At 43.7% G+C, this 20876-nt stretch overlaps 1 protein-coding gene across 1 annotated transcript in view; it reads left to right on the plus strand.

Annotated features, from left to right (window-relative positions):
• The window catches only part of clocka (clock circadian regulator a), a 60190-nt gene extending 43771 nt beyond the window's left edge, over nucleotides 1–16419 (plus strand). The window contains exons 11-24 of the mRNA XM_029750806.1: nucleotides 967–1080; nucleotides 1230–1348; nucleotides 1499–1581; nucleotides 1982–2088; nucleotides 4144–4291; nucleotides 4427–4508; nucleotides 13260–13404; nucleotides 13512–13606; nucleotides 13701–13945; nucleotides 14048–14126; nucleotides 14230–14388; nucleotides 14613–15031; nucleotides 15215–15461; nucleotides 15547–16419. Coding sequence (XP_029606666.1) covers nucleotides 967–1080; nucleotides 1230–1348; nucleotides 1499–1581; nucleotides 1982–2088; nucleotides 4144–4291; nucleotides 4427–4508; nucleotides 13260–13404; nucleotides 13512–13606; nucleotides 13701–13945; nucleotides 14048–14126; nucleotides 14230–14388; nucleotides 14613–15031; nucleotides 15215–15461; nucleotides 15547–15825 — 2321 coding nt within the window. The 3' untranslated portion in view covers nucleotides 15826–16419. The remainder of the gene's footprint in view (nucleotides 1–966; nucleotides 1081–1229; nucleotides 1349–1498; nucleotides 1582–1981; nucleotides 2089–4143; nucleotides 4292–4426; nucleotides 4509–13259; nucleotides 13405–13511; nucleotides 13607–13700; nucleotides 13946–14047; nucleotides 14127–14229; nucleotides 14389–14612; nucleotides 15032–15214; nucleotides 15462–15546) is intronic.
• Nucleotides 16420–20876: the final 4457 nt, after the last annotated feature.

A 20876-nucleotide genomic window follows, 5' to 3' on the forward strand; every position in this document is an offset into this window, starting at 1 on the left:
CACAGCCTGGAGGTGTGTTTTGGGTCATTGTCCTGTTGAAAAACAAATGATAGTCCCACTAAGTGCAAACCAGATGGCATATCGTTGCAAAATGCTGTGGTAGCCATGTTGGTTAAGTGTGCCTTGAATTCTAAATGAATCACAGACTGTGTCACCAGAAAAAGCAGCTCCACACCATCACACCTTCTTCTCCATGCTTCACGGTTGGAACCACACATGCGGAGATCATCCGTTCACCTACTCTGCGTCTCAAAGACACAGCAGTTGGAACCTAAAATAGACAGATTTCCACCGGTCTAATGTCCATTGCTCGTGTTTCTTGGCCCATGCAAGTCTCTTCTTCTTATTGGTGTCCTTTAGTAGTAGTTTATTTGCAGCAATTCGACCTGTGAATTAAAGTTTACAACTTGGGTGCATACAGGTCGAGATATTTTTAGGTGACAGACAGTAACACATGGTCAGATAGTGACACATTCAATACCGCCTTGCACACTCTTGCTTGCATCTAGCTGATCTAGGGTGTAATTGTTAGTCCAACAGTTGCAAACGAGAGTTTCTATTGGACAAATTGAGGTATGTTTAACTCCGCTCATTCCGCTTGCTGCCATTTAAGAAATGTTTTTCAACTGAATCGGCAGAATGAATACACCCCTGATCACGTGTAAACACAGTTCACTTTAAGAGCAGCCACGTTTCCTTCCTTCTCGCATCCATGTGCTCTCCTCCTCTCACGTTTTCTCTTTGTTTGTGGACTTCAGTGCACATCAGCTATATGTTACCTAATCTTTCCAAGCCAAACTAGATCATAACCGCTACACACAGCCTACATCGTTGTCACCATATTAGCTAAAGTAACGTCATAGTCAAGTTTCTTTGGCCACAGCATAAGCAGATAATTTGTTTCAGAGTTAGATGTACCCATGAGTTTATTTGTACTGTTTTATTGTATAATTAATTTGTTTTCAGCTAAAAACCAGTTAGAATTCTGTTGCCACATGCTCAGAGGGACGATTGACCCTAAAGCGCCCCCTGTGTACGAGTACGTCAAGTTCATCGGAAACTTCAAGGCCCTGAATAATGGTGAGTTTTCTTTTATATTGATTTATGGGAAAATATGCTTGGAATGTGTATACAAGTAGCTGCTCTGTATTTAGTTTGTGACCATAAATGCACTTAGTCACTGTTGCCTTTTGGTCTGTCCCAATCTTTATTTTCCCTTTCTCCCAAAGTGCCTAACTCAACTCGAAACGGCTTGGAAGGGGTGATCCAGCGTTCACTCCGGCCCGCTTTTGAGGACCGAGTCTGTTTCATAGCAACTGTGAGATTAGCTAAACCACAGTTTATTAAGGTAAGACACTTATACAGTATATCACAGACTGCATATTTAGGTAACCAGGTATGTCAAATGCTGAACTGTGAAGGTTCCTAAGTGACAGCCTTGTAAATGATTTCCTTTGTATAAGAAGTAAACATCTAGTTTTTCCTCACTCACTCACAGGAGATGTGCACTGTGGAAGAACCCAATGAAGAATTCACCTCCAGACACAGCTTAGAATGGAAGTTCCTCTTCTTGGACCACAGGTAATGTGTGCTGTCTATAGCCATGTCTGTGTGTTTACCTGCCTATGTCATGTTAGAGAGAGTTAGCCTCTAGCTGTTTGAAACTAGGCACACAGCAGTCAGAACACAGTCACAGTGAGAGTGTTTGGTTCAGCTCAAATCAAATTAGCTGGCTGCTGTGTTCTCTCTGAGCCAGTCAGTCTCACCCCTTTTTGAGCAACAACACTAGAAAGAGTACTTAGTGTTTCACTGCCACTGAAAACCTTTATTATACTGTCCTCTGTAGATACCAGGTCCAGAGAGTAATGCATTTTTTTGTGTGTTTTTGATGTTATTATCACTACTTTACAGGGTGATAAACTGTATATTTTTGTATTTGAATGGGTTGTGCTATCATTTAATGACATTGTTACCTCCCCAGGGCTCCGCCCATAATAGGTTACCTGCCGTTTGAGGTTCTGGGTACATCTGGATATGACTACTACCACGTGGATGACCTGGAGTCACTGGCCAAATGCCACGAACACTGTAAGTACATTTCTGTCACATTTGTGTATTTCAAATCAAATCAAATTGTATTGGTCACATACCTATATTTAGCAGATGTTGTAGCGAAATGCTTGTGTTCCTAACTCAAACAGTGCAGTTGTATCTAACAATTCACAACAATACACACAAATCTAAAAGTAAAAGAATGGAATTAAGAAATATATAATTATTAGAATGAGCATTGTCAGAGTGGCATTGACTAAAATATAGTAAAATAGAATACATGATATACATATGAGATTAGTAAAGCAGTATGTAAACATTATCGAAGTGACTAGTGTTCCATTATTAAAGTGGCCAGTGATTCCATGTCTGTGTATATAGGGCAGCAGCCTCTAAGGTGCAGGGTTGTGTAACTTGTAAGTCGCTCTGGATAAGAGCGTCTGCTAAATTACATAAATGTAAATGTAACCGAGTGGAAGCCGGCTAGTGATGGTTATTTAATGGCCTTCAGATAGAAGCTTTTTTTCAGTCTCTTGGTCCCAGTTTTGATGTACCTGTACTGACCTCGCCTGGAGGGCAGGTAGTTTGCCCCCGGTGACACGGTGGAAAGACTGCACCACCCTCTGGAGAGCCCTGCGGTTGCGGGCGATGCAGTTGCCGTACCAGGCGGTGATATAGCCTGACAGGATGCTCTCAATTGTGTATCTGCTAAAATGTGTGAGGGTTTTAGGTGCCAAGCCAAATTCCTTCAGCATCCTGAGGTTGAAGAAGTGCTGTTGCACCTTCTTCACCACAATGTCTATATGAGTGGACCATTTCAGATCGTCAGTGATGTGTACGCCGAGGAACTTGAAGCTTTCCACCTTCTCCAATGCGGTCCCGTCGATGTGGATAGGGGGGTGTTCCCTCTGCTGTTTCCTGAAGTCCACGATCAGCTCCTTTGTTTTGTTGACGTTGAGTGAGAGCTTATTTTCCTGGCACCACACTCCCGGGGCCCTTACCTCCATGTAGGCTGTCTTGTCATTGTTGGTAATCAGGCCTACTACTGTTGTGTCATCTGCAAACTTGATGATTGAGTTGGAGGCGTGCGTGGCCATGCAGTCATGGGTGAACTGGGAGTACAGGAGGGGGCTGAGCACGCACCCTTATGGGGTCCCTGTGTTGAGGATCAGCAAAGTGGAGATGTTGTTTCCTATCTTCACCACCTGGGGGCGGCCCGTCAGGAAGTCCAGGACCCAGTTGCACATGGCGGGTTCTAGGGTGTAAGCAAATTGAAGTGGGTCTAGGGTGTAAGGTAGAGGTGATATGATCCTTGACTAGTCTCTCAAAGCACTTCATGATGACAGAAGTGAGTTCTACGGGGCAATAGTAATTTACATTTACATTTACGTCATTTAGCAGACACTCTTACCTTTTGCTTTCTTGGGTACAGGCACAATTGTGGACATCTTGAAGCAAGTGGGGACAGCAGACTGGGATAGGGAGAGATTGAATATGTCCGTAAACACTCCATCCAACTGGTCTGCGCATGCTCTGAGGACACGGCTAGGGATGCCATCTGGGCCGGCAGCCTTGCGAGGGTTAACGCGCTTAAATGACTTGCTCACGTTGGCCACGGAGAAGGAAAGCCCACAGTCCTTGGTAGCGAGCCGCGTCAGTGGCACTGTGTTATCCTCAAAGCGGGCGAACGTGTTTAGCTTGTCCGGAAGCAAGACGTCGATGTCCGCGATGTGGCTGGTTTTCCTTTTGTAATCCGTGATTGTCTATAGACCCTGCCACATACGTCTCGTGTCTGAGCCGTTGAATTGCGACTCCACTTTGTCTCTGTACTGACGTTTTGCCTGTTTGATTGCCTTATGGAAGGAATAACTACACTGTTTGTATTCTGCCATACTCCCAGTCACCTTGCCATAGTTAAATGCGGTGGTTTGCGCTTTCAGTTTTGCGCGAATCCTGCCATCTATCCACGGTTTCTGATTAGGGTAGGTTTTAATAGTCACAGTGGGTACACATTTTATGAGTGTGTTTGTGTTTTCCTGTCCCATGTCCACATCTGTGACATCAGTTCACTCCTCTCTCTCTCTTCTGCAGTAATGCAGTATGGGAAGGGGAAGTCGTGCTACTACAGGTTTCTCACCAAAGGGCAGCAGTGGATCTGGCTCCAGACTCATTACTACATCACCTACCACCAGTGGAACTCAAGGCCCGAGTTCATCGTCTGCACGCACACTGTCGTCAGGTATAGATCGGCCAATCACTAATAATGATATTCGGATGTATATTTCACAAGAAGTATGTCTGTCATACTATGGATAACCAGTAGTTTTTCATTGTGTTCTGATGTTCATAACCCTCTTTCTCTGTTGTGTTGCAGCTATGCTGAGGTGAGGGCTGAACAGCGCAGGGAGTTGGGGATTGTTGAGTCGCCGCCGCCAGAAATCTTTGCGGTAGATAAGGTGAGACATTTATGAGACTGACATGAGAGCTCGTCTCGCTGACTCCTAAGCATGAGAAATCAGAAATCAGTTTAGGGGATAAAGACAGGGCTGAGTTTGGCTAATGATGAGGGTGTTTTCTACAAGCACATGGAGAAGCCAGCCAAGTAGAAAATAGCCAACCAGGCTCCCCTGGGCTGGGATGGGGGTGTTACAAGCTCTAGTTTGGTGGCCTCTGGTACATTTTAATGCTAGATAGTTGCTGGTTGAAAAAACAATCAGGAAATAAGAATGATAAAATTCATATATATATATATATATATATATATATATATATATATATATATATATATATATATATATATATATATATATATATATATATATATATATATATATATATATATATATATATATGCAGTTGTGAAGGTATTAGGGGCCAAGCCAAATTCCTTCAGTATCCTGAGGTGTGTGTGTGTGTGTGTGTGTGTGTGTGTGTGTATATACATACATGCATACATGCATGCATACATACATACAGTCGTGGCCAAAAGTTTTGAGAATGACACAAATATTAATTTTAACAAAGTTTGCTGCCTCGGTGTCTTTAGATATTTTTGTCAGATGTTACTATAGAATACTGAAGTATAATTACAAGCATTTCATAAGTGTCAAAGGCTTTTTTTGACAATTACATGAAGTTGATGCAAAGAGTCAATATTTGCAGCGTTGACCCTTCTTTTTCAACACATCTGCAATCCGCCCTGGCATGCTGTCAATTAACTTCTGGGCCACATTCTGACTGATGGCAGCCCATTCTTGCAAAATCAATGCTTGGAGTTTGTCAGAATTTGTGAGTTTTTGTTTGTCCACCCGCCTCTTGAGGATTGACCACAAGTTCTCAATGGGATGAAGGTCTGGGGAGTTTCCTGGCCATGGACCCAAAATATTGATGTTTTGTTCCCCAAGCCACTTAGTTATCACTTTTGCCTACTGCCAAGGTGCTCCATCATGCTGGAAAAGGCATTGCTCGTCACCAAACTGTTCCTGGATGGTTGGGAGAAGTTGCTCTCGGAGGATGTGTTGGTACCATTCTTTATTCATGGCTGTGTTCTTAGGCAAAATTGTGAGTGAGCCCACTCCCTTGGCTGAGAAGTACCCCACACATGAATGGTCTCAGGATGTTTTACTGTTGGCATGACACAGGACTGATGGTAGCGCTCACCTTGTTTTCTCCGGACAAGCTTTTTTCCGGATGCCCCAAACAATCGGAAATGGGATTCATCAGAGAAAAGGACTTCACCCCAGTCCTCAGCAGTCCAATCCCTGTACCTTTTGCAGAATATCAGTCTGTCCCGGATGTTTTTCCTGGAGAGAAGTGGCTTCTTTGCTGCCCTTCTTGACACCAGGCCATCCTCCAAAGGTCTTCGCCTCACTGTGCGTGCAGATGCACTCACACCTGCCTGCTGCCATTCCTGAGCAAGCTCTGTACTGGTGGTGCCCCGATCCCGCAGCTGAATCAACTTTAGGAGACGGTCCTGGTGCTTGCTGGACTTTCTTGGGCGCCCTGAAGCCTTCTTCACAACAATTGAACCGCTCTCCTTGAAGTTCTTGATGATCCGATAAATGGTTGATTTAGGTGCAATCTTACTGGCAGCAATATCCTTGCCTGTGAAGCCCTTTTTGTGCAAAGCAATGATGACCACACGTGTTTCCTTGCAGGTAACCATGTTTGACAGAGGAAGAACAATGATTCCAAGCACCACCCTCCTTTTGAAGCTTCCAGTCTGTTATTCAAACTCAATCAGCATGGCAGAGTGATCTCCAGCCTTGTCCCCGTCAACACTAACACCTGTGTTAACAAGAGAATCACTGACATGATGTCAGCTGGTCCTTTTCTGGCAGGGCTGAAATGCAGTGGAAATGTTTTTGGGGGATTCAGTTCATTTGTATGGCAAAGAGGGACTTTGCAATTAATTGCAGTTCATCTGATCACTCTTCATAACATTCTGGAGTATATGCAAATTGCCATCATACAAACTGAGGCAGCAGACTTTGTGAAAAATTTATATTTGTGTCATTCTCAAAACTTTTGGCCATGACTGTACATACATACATACATACATACATACATACATACATACATACATACATACATACATACATACATACATACATACATACATACATACATACATACATACATACATACATACAGTTGAATTCGGAAGTTTACATACACTTAGGTTGGAGTCATTAAAACTCGTTTTTCAACCACTCCACAAATTTCTTGTTAACAAACTATAGTTTTGGCAAGTCGGTTAGGACATCTACTTTGTACATGACACAAGTAATTTTTCCAACAATTGTTTACAGACAGATTATTTCGCTTATAATTCACTCTATCACAATTTCAGTGGGTCAGAAGTTTACATACACTAAGTTGACTGTGCCTTTAAACAGCTTGGAAAATTCCAGAAAATGATTTCATGGCTTTAAAAGCTTCTTATAGGCTAATTGACATAATTTGTGTCAATTGGAGGTGTACCTGTGGATGTATTTCAAGGCCTACCTTCAAACTCAGTGCCTCTTTGCTTGACATCATGGGAAAATAAAAAAATCAGCGAAGACCTCAGAAAATAAATTGTAGACCTCCACAAGTCTGGTTCATCCTTGGGAGCAATTTCCAAACGCCTGAAGGTACCACGTTGATCTATACAAACAATAGTACGCAAGTATAAACACCATGGGACCACGCAGCCGTCATACTGCTCAGGAAGGAGACGCGTTCTGTCTCCTAGAAATGAACGTACTTTGGTGCGAAAGGTGCAAATCATTCCCAGGACAACAGCAAAGGCCCTTGTGAAGATGCTGGGGGAAACAGGTACAAAGTATCTATATCCACCGTAAAACGAGTCCTATATCGTCATAACCTGAAAGCCACTCAGCAAGGAAGAAGCCACTGCTCCAAAACCGCCATGAAAAAAGCCAGACTACGGTTTGCAACTGCACATGGGGACAAAGATCGTACTTTTTGGAGAAATGTCCTCTAGTCTGATGAAACAAAAATAGAACTGTTTGGCCATAATGACCATCGTTATGTTTGGAGGAAAAAGGGGGAGGCTTGCAAGCCGAAGAACACCTCCCAACCGTGAAGAACGGGGGTGGAAGCATTATGTTGCGGGGGTGATTTGTATCAGGAGAGACTGATGTACTTCACAGAATAGATGGCATCATGAGGTAGGAAAATTATGTGGATATATTGAAGCAACATCTCCAGACATCAGTCAGGAAGTTAAAGCTTGGTCGCAAATCAAATCAAATTTATTTATATAGCCCTTCTTACATCAGCTGAAATCTCAAAGTGCTGTACAGAAACCCAACCTAAAACCCCAAACAGCAAGCAATGCAGGTGTAGAAGCACGGTGGCTAGGAAAAACTCCCTAGAAAGGTCAAAACCTAGGAAGAAACCTAGAGAGGAACCAGGCTATGAGGGGTGGCCAGTCCTCTTCTGGCTGTGGGTGGAGATTATAACAGAACATGGCCAAGATGTTCAAATGTTCATAAATGACCAGCATGGTCAAATAACAATAATCACAGTAGTTGTCGAGGGTGCAACAAGTCAGCACCTCAAGAGTAAATGTCAGTTGGCTTTTCATAGCCGATCATTGAGAGTATCTCTACCGCTCCTGCTGTCTCTAGAGAGTTGAAAACAGCAGGTCTGGGACAGGTAGCACGTCCGGTGAACAGGTCAGGGTTCCATAGCCGCAGGCAGAACAGTTGAAACTGGAGCAGCAGCACGGCCATGTGGACTGGGGACAGCAAGGAGTCATCATGCCAGGTAGTCCTGAGGCATGGTCCTAGGGCTCAGGTCCTCCGAGAGAGAGAAAGAAAGAGAGAATTAGAGAGAGCATACTTAAATTCACACAGGACACCAGATAAGACAGGAGAAATACTCCAGATGTAACAGACTGACCCTAGCCCCCCGACACAAACTACTACAGCATAAATACTGGAGGCTGAGACCGGAGGGGTCAGGAGACACAGTGGCCCCATCCGATGATACCCCCGGACAGGGCCAAACAGGCAGGATATAACCCCACCCACTTTGCCAAAGCACAGCCCCCACACCACTAGAGGCATATCTTCAACCACCAACTTACCATCCTGAGACAAGGCCGAGTATAGCCCAGAAAGATCTCTGCCACGGCACAACCCATGGGGGAGCGCAAACCTAGACAGGAAGACCACATCAGTGACTCAACCCACTCAAGTGACGCACCCCTCCTAGGGACGGCAGGGAAGAGCACCAGTAAGCCAGTGACTCGGCCCCTGTAATAGGGTTAGAGGCAGAGAATCCCACTGGAGAGAGGGGAACCAGCCAGGCAGAGACAGCAAGGGCGGTTCGTTGCTCCAGAGCCTTTCCATTCACCTTCACACTCCTGGGCCAGACTACACTCAATCATATGACCTACTGAAGAGATGAGTCTTCAGTAAAGACTTAAAGGTTGAGACCGAGTCTGCGTCTCTCAGATGGGTAGGCAGACCATTCCATAAAAATGGAGCTCTATAGGAGAAAACCCTGCCTCCAGCTGTTTGCTTAGAAATTCTAGAGACAATTAGGAGGCCTGCGTCTTGTGACCGTAGCGTACGTGTAGGTATGTACGCCAGGACCAAATCGGAAAGATAGGTAGGAGCAAGCCCATGTAATGCTTTGTAGGTTAGCAGTAAATTGGTTTTCCAAATGGACAATGACCACAAGCATACTTCCAAAGTTGTGGCAAAATGGCTTAAGGACAACAAAGTCAAGGTATTGGAGTGGCCATCACAAAGCCCTGACCTCAATCCTATAAAAAATGTGTGGGCAGAACTAAGAAAGCGTGTGCGAGCAAGGAGGCCTATAAACCTGACTCAGTTACACCAGCTCTGTCAGGAGGAATGGACCAAAATTCACCCAACTTATTGTGGGAAGTTTGTGAAAGGCTACCTGAAACGTTTGACCCAAGTTAAATAATTTAAAGTCAATGCTGTCAAATACTAATTGAGTGCAAGTAAACTTCTGACCCACTGGTAATGTGATGAAAGAAATAAAAGCTGAAATATATAATTCTCTCTACTATTATTCTGACATTTCACATTCTTAAAATAATGTGGTGATCCTAACTGACCTAAGACATGTAATTTTTACTTGGATGAAATGTCAGGAATTGTGAAAAACTGAGTTTTTAAATGTATTTGGCTAAGGTGTATGTAAACTTCCGACTTCAACTGTGTACGTACACACACACACACACACACACACACACACACACACACACAGTACCAGTCAAAAGTTTGGACACACCTACTCATTCAAGGGTTTTTTATTAAAAAAAAAATAGTATTTTTTACATTGTGGAATAAGAGTGAAGACATATAAACTCTGAAATAACACATGGAATCATGTAATAACCAAAAAAGTATTAACTTCTATGGGCTAGGTGGGATGCTACCGTCCCACCTGCGGGACACAGCCAGTGAAATATCAGGGTGGAAAATTCAAAAACAACAAAATGTCATAATTCAACTTTCTCAAACATGCAACTATTTTACACCATTTTAAAGATAAACTTCTCGTTAATCTAACCACATTGTCCGATTTCAAAAAGGCTTTACAGCGAAAGCAAAACATTAGATTATGTTAGGAGAGTACATAGACAAAAATAATCACACAGCCATTTTCCAAGCAATGACATGTGTCAATACAACCCAAAACACAGCTAAATGAAGCACTAACCTTTGACGATCTTCATCAGATGACACTCCTAGGACATTATGTTACACAATACATGTATGTTTTGTTCGATAAAGTTCATATTTATATCCAAAAACAGCATTTTACATTGGCGCGTGATGTTCAGAAAATGTATTCCCACCAAAACGTAAGGTGAATGTGCACATCAATATACAAAAATACTCATCATAAACGTTGACAAAATATATAACAAATATTTTAAGAATTATAGATAGACTACCCCTGGATGCAACCGCTGTGTCAGATTTTAAAATAGCTTTACGGAGAAAGCACATTTTTCAATATTCTGAGTACATAGCTCAGCCATCACGGTGAGCTATTTAGACACCCGCCAAGTTCGGGGCAACCTAAACTCAGAGTTAGTATTAGAAATATTCTCTTACCTTTGCTGATCTTCTTCAGAATGGACTCCCAGGACTGCTACTTCCACAAGAAATTTAGTTTTTGTTTGAAATAATCCATATTTATGTACAAATACCTCCGTTTTGTTCGTGCGTACAGATCACTTATCCAAAGGCATAACGCGTGAGCGCGGAATGAGAGACGAAAAGTCAAAATGTTCCATTACCGTACTTAGAAGCATGTCAAACGCTGTTTAAAATCAATCTTTATGGTATTTTTAACATAAAATTGCGATAATATTCCAACTGGACAATAGCATATTCATTCAAGAAGAAAAAGAAGGAGGGGCGCTCTCGCGGGACTGAGCATATCCAATCCCTTTGTTGCCAGGCAGACCACTCAGTAACTGAGCTCCTATTATCTGCCCAGTGACAGGAAAATGCTCAAACCACTTTCTGAAGGCTTTAGACAGCCAATGGAAGCCTTAGGAAGTGCAACGTCACCCCACAGACACAGTAGCTTCGATAGAGAATCAAAAGAACTACAATTCTCAGACTTTCCACTTCCTGCTTGAATTTTTCTCAGGTTTTTGCCTGCCATATGAGTTCTGTTATACTCACAGACACCATTCAAACAGTTTTAGAAACTTCAGAGTGTTTTCTATCCAAATCTACTAATAATATGCATATTCTAGTTTCTGGGCCAGAGTAGTAACCTGTTTAAATTTGGTACGTTTTTCATCCGGCCGTGAAAATACTGCCCCCTAGCCCAGACAGTTTAAACAAATCTAAATATATTTTATTAACTCAGCAAAAAAAGAAACGTCCCTTTTTCAGGACCCTGTCTTTCAAAGATAATTCGTAAAAATTAAAATAACTTCACAGATCTTCATTGTAAGGGTTTAAACACTGTTTCCCATGCTTGTTTAATGAACCATAAACAATTAATGAACATGCAGCTGTGGAACGGTCGTTAAGACTTACAGACGATAGGCAATTAAGGTCACAGTTATGAAAACTGAGAACACTAAAGAGGCCTTTCAACTGACTCTGAAAAACACCAAAAGAAAGATGCCCAGGGTCCCTGCTCATCTTCGTGAACATGCCTTAGGCATGCTGCAAGGAGGCATGAGGACTGCAAATGTGGCCAGGGCAATACATTGCAATGACCGTACTGTGAGACGCCTAAGACAGCGCTACAGGGAGACAGGATGGACAGCTGATCGTCCTCGCAGTGGCAGACCACGTGTAACAACACCAGCACAGGATCGGTACATCCAAACATCACACCTGCGGGACAGGTACAGGATGGCAACAACAACTGCTTGAGTTACACCAGGAACGCACAATCCCTCCATCAGTGCTCAGACTGTCCGCAATAGGCTGAGAAAGGCTGGACTGAGGGCTTGTAGGCCTGTTGTAAGGCAGGTCCTCACCAGACATCACCGGCAACAACGTCGCCTATGGGCACAAATCCACCGTCGCTGGACCAGACAGGACTGGCAAAAAGTGCTCTTCACGGTTTTGTCTCACCAGGGGTGATGGTCGAATTCGCGTTTATCGTCGAAGGAATGAGCGTTACACCGAGGCCTGTACTCTGGAGCGGGATCTATTCCATCATGGTCTGGGGCGGTGTGTCACAACATCATCGTGATGCGTGATTTCTTGCAAGACAGGAATGTCAGTGTTCTGCCATGGCCAGCGAAGAGCCATTTCTGTTAGTCACATTTCTGTGGAACTTGTTCAGTTAATGTCTCAGTTGTTGAATCTTGTTATGTTCATACAAATATTTACACATGTTAAGTTTTCTGAAAATAAACTCAGTTGACAGTGAGAGGACATGTCTTTTTTTGCTGAGTCTATTTGAGATTCTTCAAAGTAGCCACACTTTGCCTTGATGACAGCTTTGCACACTCTTGGCATTCTCTGCTGTTGCTGTTGTTGCTGTTTTGTTGTGAAAATATGGACAGGGCCTTGTTCTGCGAAGTTTGCCAAAAATCGAGTGTCCCAAAAATAATTTCTACTGACCCGGACATGGTTTGGTTCTTAAATGCATTGGCCTAAAGGTTGCCATGCTTTCTCTCTACATTCAGCTGTTAATTGCCTATATTTGGTTATTATGATATGTATTAAAAAGCTGTGTCATATAATTTAGCAATGCAAGTCATTACTCTATTCTTTAGAATTGCATTGCATTCATTTGTTTCTAAACTATGTCATTTTGAGAAGATTTGAAAATAGGACGCTATCCCTTTAAGACAAACATTCCAAAAGAGAGATGAAAATGGCTACAGTAGGCTAGCAAGAGAATGCTAGTGTTGAATCCACCGTGCCTCCATCTTGGCACTCCCCCACTGTTGTAGCTATGGAAATGCATTTATTAATGTCTACATTCGTTTTTGCCAAATGTATTATTTATTACAGACACCATAATGCATACTTTTAAATTATATTATGTTAGGTAAACATGCAAATGGAAAAACTATATAAAAACATTTTGTTTTCACCTATCGAACTGTGTTAGATCAGTGATTACCTCATGCGAGGAAGGAAGGATGTATTTCCAAAGTCTCCTAACAAGGTTTGGGAGTTGTAGTAGTGAGTCTGACTGTTCTCTCTCTGCTCTCTCCATCTCAGGACTCTGGTTCTGAGTCTCAACACCAGCTCAACACCTCCAGCCTGAAGGAGGCCCTGGAGCGATTTGACCGCAGCCGCACGCCCTCCACCTCCTCACGCAGCTCCCGCAAGTCCTCGTCCCACACCGCCGTCTCCAATCCAGCATGTAAGCACTGACCACATGACATCACTACATCCATCTTGTCTATTGTCACATCCTTTCTGAGAGCTACTTTGATCCTAAGAGTAAGGTGTTTGTTTTTTCCTCCTCAGCACCGAAGCTAAAGACAGACAGGTGTACACCAGGATGCCAGTCCGTCTCTGCTATTGAGATGACATCACAGCGAAGGTCGTCCGTCAGCAGTCAGGTCAGTGTGGGCTTTCTTCAGCTTGCGGTCACCGCATCTCTATTTTTGATAGTAATCTGGTTCATAATGTAGTTCCTGTGTTTGTCTCCAACAGCAATCAATGAGCTCCCAGCACACCCAGAATACAGGGCAGAACATGGCCCCGTCCATTGTTTCACAACAACAACAACACCATCATCAACAGCAACAGCAGAGGCAGCAGCAACCACCACCGCAACAGCAGCAACCACCACCGCAACAGCAGCAACCACCACCGCAACAGCAGCAACTACCACCGCAACAGCAGCAACTACCACCGCAACAGCAGCAGCAGCAACCACCACAACAGCAGCAACCACCACAACAGCAGCAACCACCACAACAGCAGCAACCACCACAACAGCAGCAACCACCACAGCAGCAGCAACCACAACAGCAGCAGCAACCACCACAACAGCAGCAACCACCACAACAGCAGCAACCACCACAAGAGCAGCAACCGCCACAACAGCTGCAGCTGCAGATCCAGCCCAGTGTCCAGGTGAGAAATCTCCCGCAGGACTGTAATTTGGCAGTGTCAGTGACAGAAATGTTCAATTATAATGAGCCATCCACAAACATCCCTTATTTTTCATCTTTGCTAGCCCATGGTACAGTTCTCCACCCAGCTGGATGCCATGCAGCACCTGAAGGATCAGCTGGAGCAGAGGACCAGGAGGATTGAGGCCAACATCCAGAGGCAGCAGCAAGAGCTCAGGCAGATCCAGGAGGAGCTCCAGAAGGTGCAGGGCCAGGGCCTACAGGTTAGCACTGCCCCCTGCTGTCTGTCTCGGGAACAGCACTATAAGGGCCCCATATACTAACCATGGCCCTCTTATGTAGAGCTGGGAAAGGGTTTACTGACTGAATGTTTGAATACTTGAACCAAAATGTCTGCTTACATTTGTGTGGATGCATGCATGTGTCATTATGCCTGTGTTTTTCTATGTAAGAAGAGTCTTACTATGTGGTATTTTCTCTGGTGCAGATGTTCCTCCAACAGGGTGCAGGTGGGCTGAGCCTGAGCTCTGTGCAGCTGGCCCAGGGGACCACCATGCAGCCAGGCGGCGATCTCAACATGCAGGGCCAGGTGGTGTCTGCAGGCAACCTGCAGGGCAGTACTCAGCAGCAGCACACGGTTCAACGGCAACCTCAGCTGCAGGCCCAGCCTCAACAACAGAACCTGCTACAAGACACCAGCTCTGTCCTCTCACAGTCTTCTGTGAGGTCGACTCACTCTCTGCCGCCCCAGCAGAGTGCCCTGCCGGCCTCCCTCTACAACACCATGATGATCTCTCAGCCCAACCAGGCCAATGTGGTCCAGATAGCCAACAGCCTGGCCCAGAACAGCAGCAACAACGCTGCTACTGTGGCAACCTTTGCCCAGGACCGCTCGGGACAGATCAGGTACATGATTCCATCAACAGGGTTTGTTCTCCTCTCACTCAGCATGCTCCTCACTCAGCAGCTGATTGTTGTTGAGAACTATAATGATTATCCAAGGGATTTGCATACATTTGTTGTGTGTTTTCCGTGTCTGGTTCTTATGTTGCTCATTTATTGCCACCCTCTCTCCCTCATCTCTCTTAGGTTCCCAGCTGGCTCTCAGTTGCTGACTAAGCTGGTGACTGGTCCGATGGCATGTGGAGCGGTCATGGTCCCTACGACCATGTTCATGGGCCAGGTGGTGACCGCGTTCGCTCCTCAGCAGGGCCAGACTCAGACAATCAGCATCGCCCAGCAGCAGCCTCAGCAGCAGGAGCAGCAGACGCAGGCGCAGTCTCAGGCCTTAGCCACACAGCACGGACAGGCCCAGCAACAAACCCAGTTCCTCCAGGTGAGGTGACCAATAGAGAGCACCGTCTGTAGAGGTAGATCAAGTACTTTTCCCTCCCACCCACCTCTCTGTTCTCCCTCTCTAGGGCCCTCGGCTGCTCCATGGAAACCAGTCCACTCAGTTGATCCTGCAGGCGGCGTTCCCACTGCAGCAGCAAGGCGCTTTCGCCACCACGCAACTGCAGCAGCAGCAACAACAACAACAGCTACAACAGCAACATCAGCAGCAGCAGCAACAGCTCCAGCAGCAGCAACAACAACAGCAACAGCAACTCCAACAACAGCAGCAGCAGCAACAGGAGCAGCAGCTGGCCTCTCACAGGGCAGGTAGCATGTCAGGCCGCTCCAGCACACAGCCCCAGTAACCTGGCAACAGCCAATTAGACATGTGGACTGAACCAAGACAAGGTCTGTGTGTTTGTGTGAGGGGGTGAAGAGGTATAGTGGGATGGATGGATCAATAGAACTTGGGAATGATTTGGCGCTTCAGAGAGAAAACAATGCTGTGCTGACAGTGAGCACAGGGTCGCTCTGCCTCACGGCCATGCTCAGAACTCTTACGTCACAGAGACCTCCACTCTGTCCAGGTCCCCTCACCACGGTGACAGGAGGAGGAAACCCTGGTCCCGCCAGTGTTTGTCCCCTCCCCTGTCCTCGTGTTGTGTGTTCAGTGTGTGCTCCGGTCACCCTCACAGGATTAATTTATGCAGGATGATCCAGTCGACACATTGGAGCTTCAATCCAGGCTTCAAAGAAGTCCTACGGAACAGACGGCAGACAGATTCCTCGTGTGTATCGTTTTTCCTCCTATTTTTGTTTTTCATGTGAAAGTAATTATCGGTCAGAAAATATTTTTAAGAATGTCATGTGGATTGTACTTTTATTGTACAGAACACATGTAAAATAATATGTAAATATATGGACAAAAAGATAACTAATATTTTATATGATGCATGAAATGAAAAGCGTAGTCTGTTATTTGTAGCTTTGAATATATATATTTTTATCTAGTACTCTATGAAAGAAAGCAAACCTAACACGCTTAATGGCAGATCTTTTCACAGACTTCCTTCTTCTCAGGGGGGGGGGGGGGGGGGGGGTCTGCTTAGCGGACACCGCTGATGCTGCTGGTCATGTCACAGTTTGTTTCATCCTCTTCCTCACTTTTAACGTCTTGGTAAAGGAAAAAAAAAACATTTTAAAGTTACAATATTTTTTTAGAATATACATTGTGGTCCAAAGCAACATGTTGAGGACTCTAAATAGACACAATCTTAGTCAAAACAATATTTTAAATAGTTAATAAAGCAAAGACCCAAAGTTGACCAAATAGACTTTAAATGCATCCTGTGGAAACCCTATGAGTTAATTCTTTACTCGGCCATAATGCCTCATGCCAAAAGCTATCCATAAGCATTTTTTTGTTTATTCAAACCTGTGGCATTATGACTGTTTTAAAGAGTGGTCACATAACGCTCATAGTGATGCATGAATAGTACCTCTAGATACAGGCTATACTAGGGCCAAGTCATAATGCTTTACAATACTGTAGTTATTTTAGCCCCGAAGGCTTAATGTGTAGAAAAATAAGTATTCTCATAGAAAAAGTAGCTATTCAATGACGTTTTAAATGGTCAAAAACACTACCTTAAACTAAGAAATGCAATATACGCTAGTGATATTTCCGCACAATATCACATATTAGCTGTTAGAAATTGTATGAATACTGAATTATTTTAGCGTCTGTTCTATGAATGAAATGCATCCCCTTATGTCTATACTTTCTCCTGTCACTTACAACCAACAACTACAGCATGTTTATGACCTTGATCTCCAATGAAGCTTTTTTGGGGTCAGAACAAACAAATGATTGATATTTGTCCTCTTTAGAGGAGAAATGTAATTGAAGGTGGATCTCATCGAATACGTGTTAGGACAGAATGCCACTAGCAATTGTTGTGATCCGAGTTCATCTTCATGTGTTCGTGAAGTAAGCTTGTATGTTTGTCTGAAGCCAGTGACGTAGGTTTTACACTGTGGGGGTTGCGGTCTTAATCAAGACGTTAAACTGCTAATCTGACCTACTGGGGTCATTCGTTAAAGTAAACATATAGCACTTATTGAAACTCTGGCTACTGACGGCTCTAACATTAAGAACCCCCTACAGACAGTACTCTTCACTTCTTCTCAGTTGTTCGAATGGGAGAAGACAAACTACACTACTGGAAATGTTTCCTAAGGTGTAGGCTAGGCCCAGTCCAGACAAGAACAGAGAAAATACTGAGGCTATTTGATCCTAAAACGCAAATTACCTCTGAAACAAGTGAAACTGGTGTTAGTTGGACCTGCCAAAAGAATGGATTGAAACAATTATCATACGGTTAACAGATGTTGTCTGTTTGAAGTTTTTCTTCTGCTGCTGCTCTGCTCCTCCTGTCAGGCAGTACATATCACCATGTAACTGTGTTGTAAGGTTATAAGGTGATGGTTATATTGTCGTGCCATGGCACATTTTAAAACGACTGTTGTTGAGTGGGGTCCTATGGACTGGTTGTACTGTATGTTGCCAAATTAACTTCCATAGTGGATTTCCAGGTTTCTATGGTGAATGTTGTCGAGTGAGGTTCTTGGGGATTGAGCCTCTGGTTGTCCCAGTTGCTCGTTTGTTGACAGGGGCTTCTGCAGAATGGCACTTTAGTAGTAGTCGTCATGAATCTTCACTTACAGTAGAATGGTCAGAGACCAGGTCAGCTAATTTCATCTCTATAAAAAATGTATTATACACTGAACAAAAATATAAACGCAACATTTAAAACTTCTTCGGGATCGGTGTCCCTTCCACGGGACGGTTGAGCTAACGTAGGCTAATGCGATTAGCATGAGGTTGTAAGTAACAAGAACATTTCCCAGGACATAGACATATCTGATATTGGCAGAAAGCTTAAATTCTTAATCTAACTGCACTGTCCAATTTACAGTAGCTATTACAGTGAAAGAATACCATGCTATTGTTTGAGGAGAGTGCACAATTTTGAACATGCAAAGTTATTAATAACAAATTAGGCACATTTGGGCAGTCTTGAGACAAACGTTTTAACAGAAATGCAATGGTTCATTGGATCAGTCTAAAATTTTGCACATACACTGATGCCATCTAGTGGCCAAAATCTAAATTGCACCTGGGTTGGAATAATACATGATGGCCTTTCTCTTGTATTTCAAAGATGATGGTACAAAAAAATACAAAAGAACGGGTTTTTTTTCTTTGTATTATCTTTTACCAGATCTATGGTGTTATATTTTCCTACATTCCTTTCACATTTCCATAAACTTCAAAGTGTTTCCTTTCAAATGGTACCAATAATATGCATATCCTTGCTTCAGGGCCTGACCTACAGGCAGTTAGATTTGGGTATGTCATTTTAGGTGAAAATTTTAAAAAAGGGGGCTAATCCTTAAAGTGTTGGTCCCATGTTTCATGAGCTGAAATAAAAGATCCCATAAATGTGCTATACGCACAAAAGCTTCTCTCTCAAATGTTGTGCACAAATTTGTTTACATTCCTGTTAGTGAGCATTTCTTCTTAGCCAAGATAGTCCATCCACTTGACATGTGACATATCAAGAAGCTGATTAAATAGCATGATCATTACACAGGCACAATAAAAGGCCACTCTAAAATATGCCGTTTTTTCACACAGCATAATGCCACAGATGTCTCAAGTTTTGAGGGAGTGTGCAATTGGCATGCTGACTGCAGGAATGTCCACCAGAGCTGTTTCCAGAGAATTGAATGTTAATTTCTCTACCATAAGCCGCCTCCAATGTTGTTTTAGAGAATTTGGCAGTACGTCCAACCAGCCTCACAACCGCAGATCACGCCAGCCCAGGACCTCCACATCCGACTTTTTCATCTGCGGGATCATCTGAGACCAGCCACCCGGACAGCTGATGAAACTGGGTTTGCACAACCGAAGAAATTCTGCATAAACTATCAGAAACCTTTTCAGGGAAGCTCATCTGCACGCTCGTCATTCTTACCAGGGTCTTGACCTGACTGCAGTTCGGCGTAGTAACTGACTTCAGTGGGCAAATGCTGACTTTCGATGGCTACTGGGGAAGCGTCGTGTGGGCGAGCGGTTTGCCGACGTCAATGTTGTGAACAGTGCCCATGGTGGCATTGGGGTTATGGTTATGGGCAAGCATAAGCTACGGACAATGAACACGTTTGCATTTTATCGATGTAAATTGAAATGCACTGAGATACTGTGACGAGATCCTGAGGCCCATTGACGTGCCATTCATCTGCCGCCATAATCTCATGTTTCAGCATGATAATACATAGCCCCATGTCGCAAGGATCTGTACACTTCCTGGAAGCTGAAAATGTCTCAGTTCTTCCATGGCCTGCATACTCACCAGACATGTCACCCATTGAGCATTTTTGGGAGGCTCTGGATCGACGTGTACGACATGTTCCAGTTCCCGCCAATATCCAGCAACGTCACACAGCCTTTGAAGAGAAATGTGACAATATTCCACAGGCCACAATCAACAGCCTGATTAACTCTATGCGAAGGAGTTGCGTGATGGTGCATGAGACAAATGGTGGTCACACCAGATACTGACTGGTTTTCTGATCCATGCCCCTACCTTTTGTTTTTAAGGTATCTGTGACCAACAGATGCATATCTGTATTCCCAGTCATGTGAAATCCATAGATTAGGGCCTAATGAATTTATTTCAATTGACTGATTTCCTTGAATGAACTGTAACTCAGTCAAATCTGTGAAATTGTTGCATGTTGCATTTATATTTTTGTTCAGTGTAGAATATTTAATATTCTTGATCATTTGCTATCTTTTAATTGAGAAGGATTGTGTGAAACCTGCATTAGGTTTCACTTTTTTTATTGGTGGAAGTTGACAAATAACATATTTTCTATAAAACCTCTCTGGTATCACAGCATAACACTGTAGAATGTCTGGGCCTTCTAGGGGTCATTTCCTGCTCTGGTCTCTCACAAGGCTGGCTGGTCAAATCCATGTTCATGTTGCAGTACCTCATGGCAAAACTGTCCCAGGCCCTTCTGTTCACAAGTACAATAAGTCACACAAAGCCTGCTAGTCTCTGCTTGTTAAAATTCACGCTTAGTGTGAATGGTGGTCCTTGTTGCTAGGCTATTGGTGGTGCATTGACCTGTACAGTACAACAAGGCTGGTACTTCTTATAACCTCAAAGTTATTGTATTGCCAGTAATGCATATTGACACAGATTATTCAACAAGTTGTATAGAAACGGTATATGTGGCTCTTACTTAATAGGTCATTGATTTTATGCAGTTTTTTTATTAACACAAATTAAACGTGCGCCATCTATGGCGTGATAAACCTTTCAGCTACCATCAGTGGGTCAGG

This window comes from Salmo trutta, chromosome 4, assembly GCF_901001165.1.
Source record: "Salmo trutta chromosome 4, fSalTru1.1, whole genome shotgun sequence".
Lineage (NCBI taxonomy): Eukaryota > Metazoa > Chordata > Actinopteri > Salmoniformes > Salmonidae > Salmo > Salmo trutta.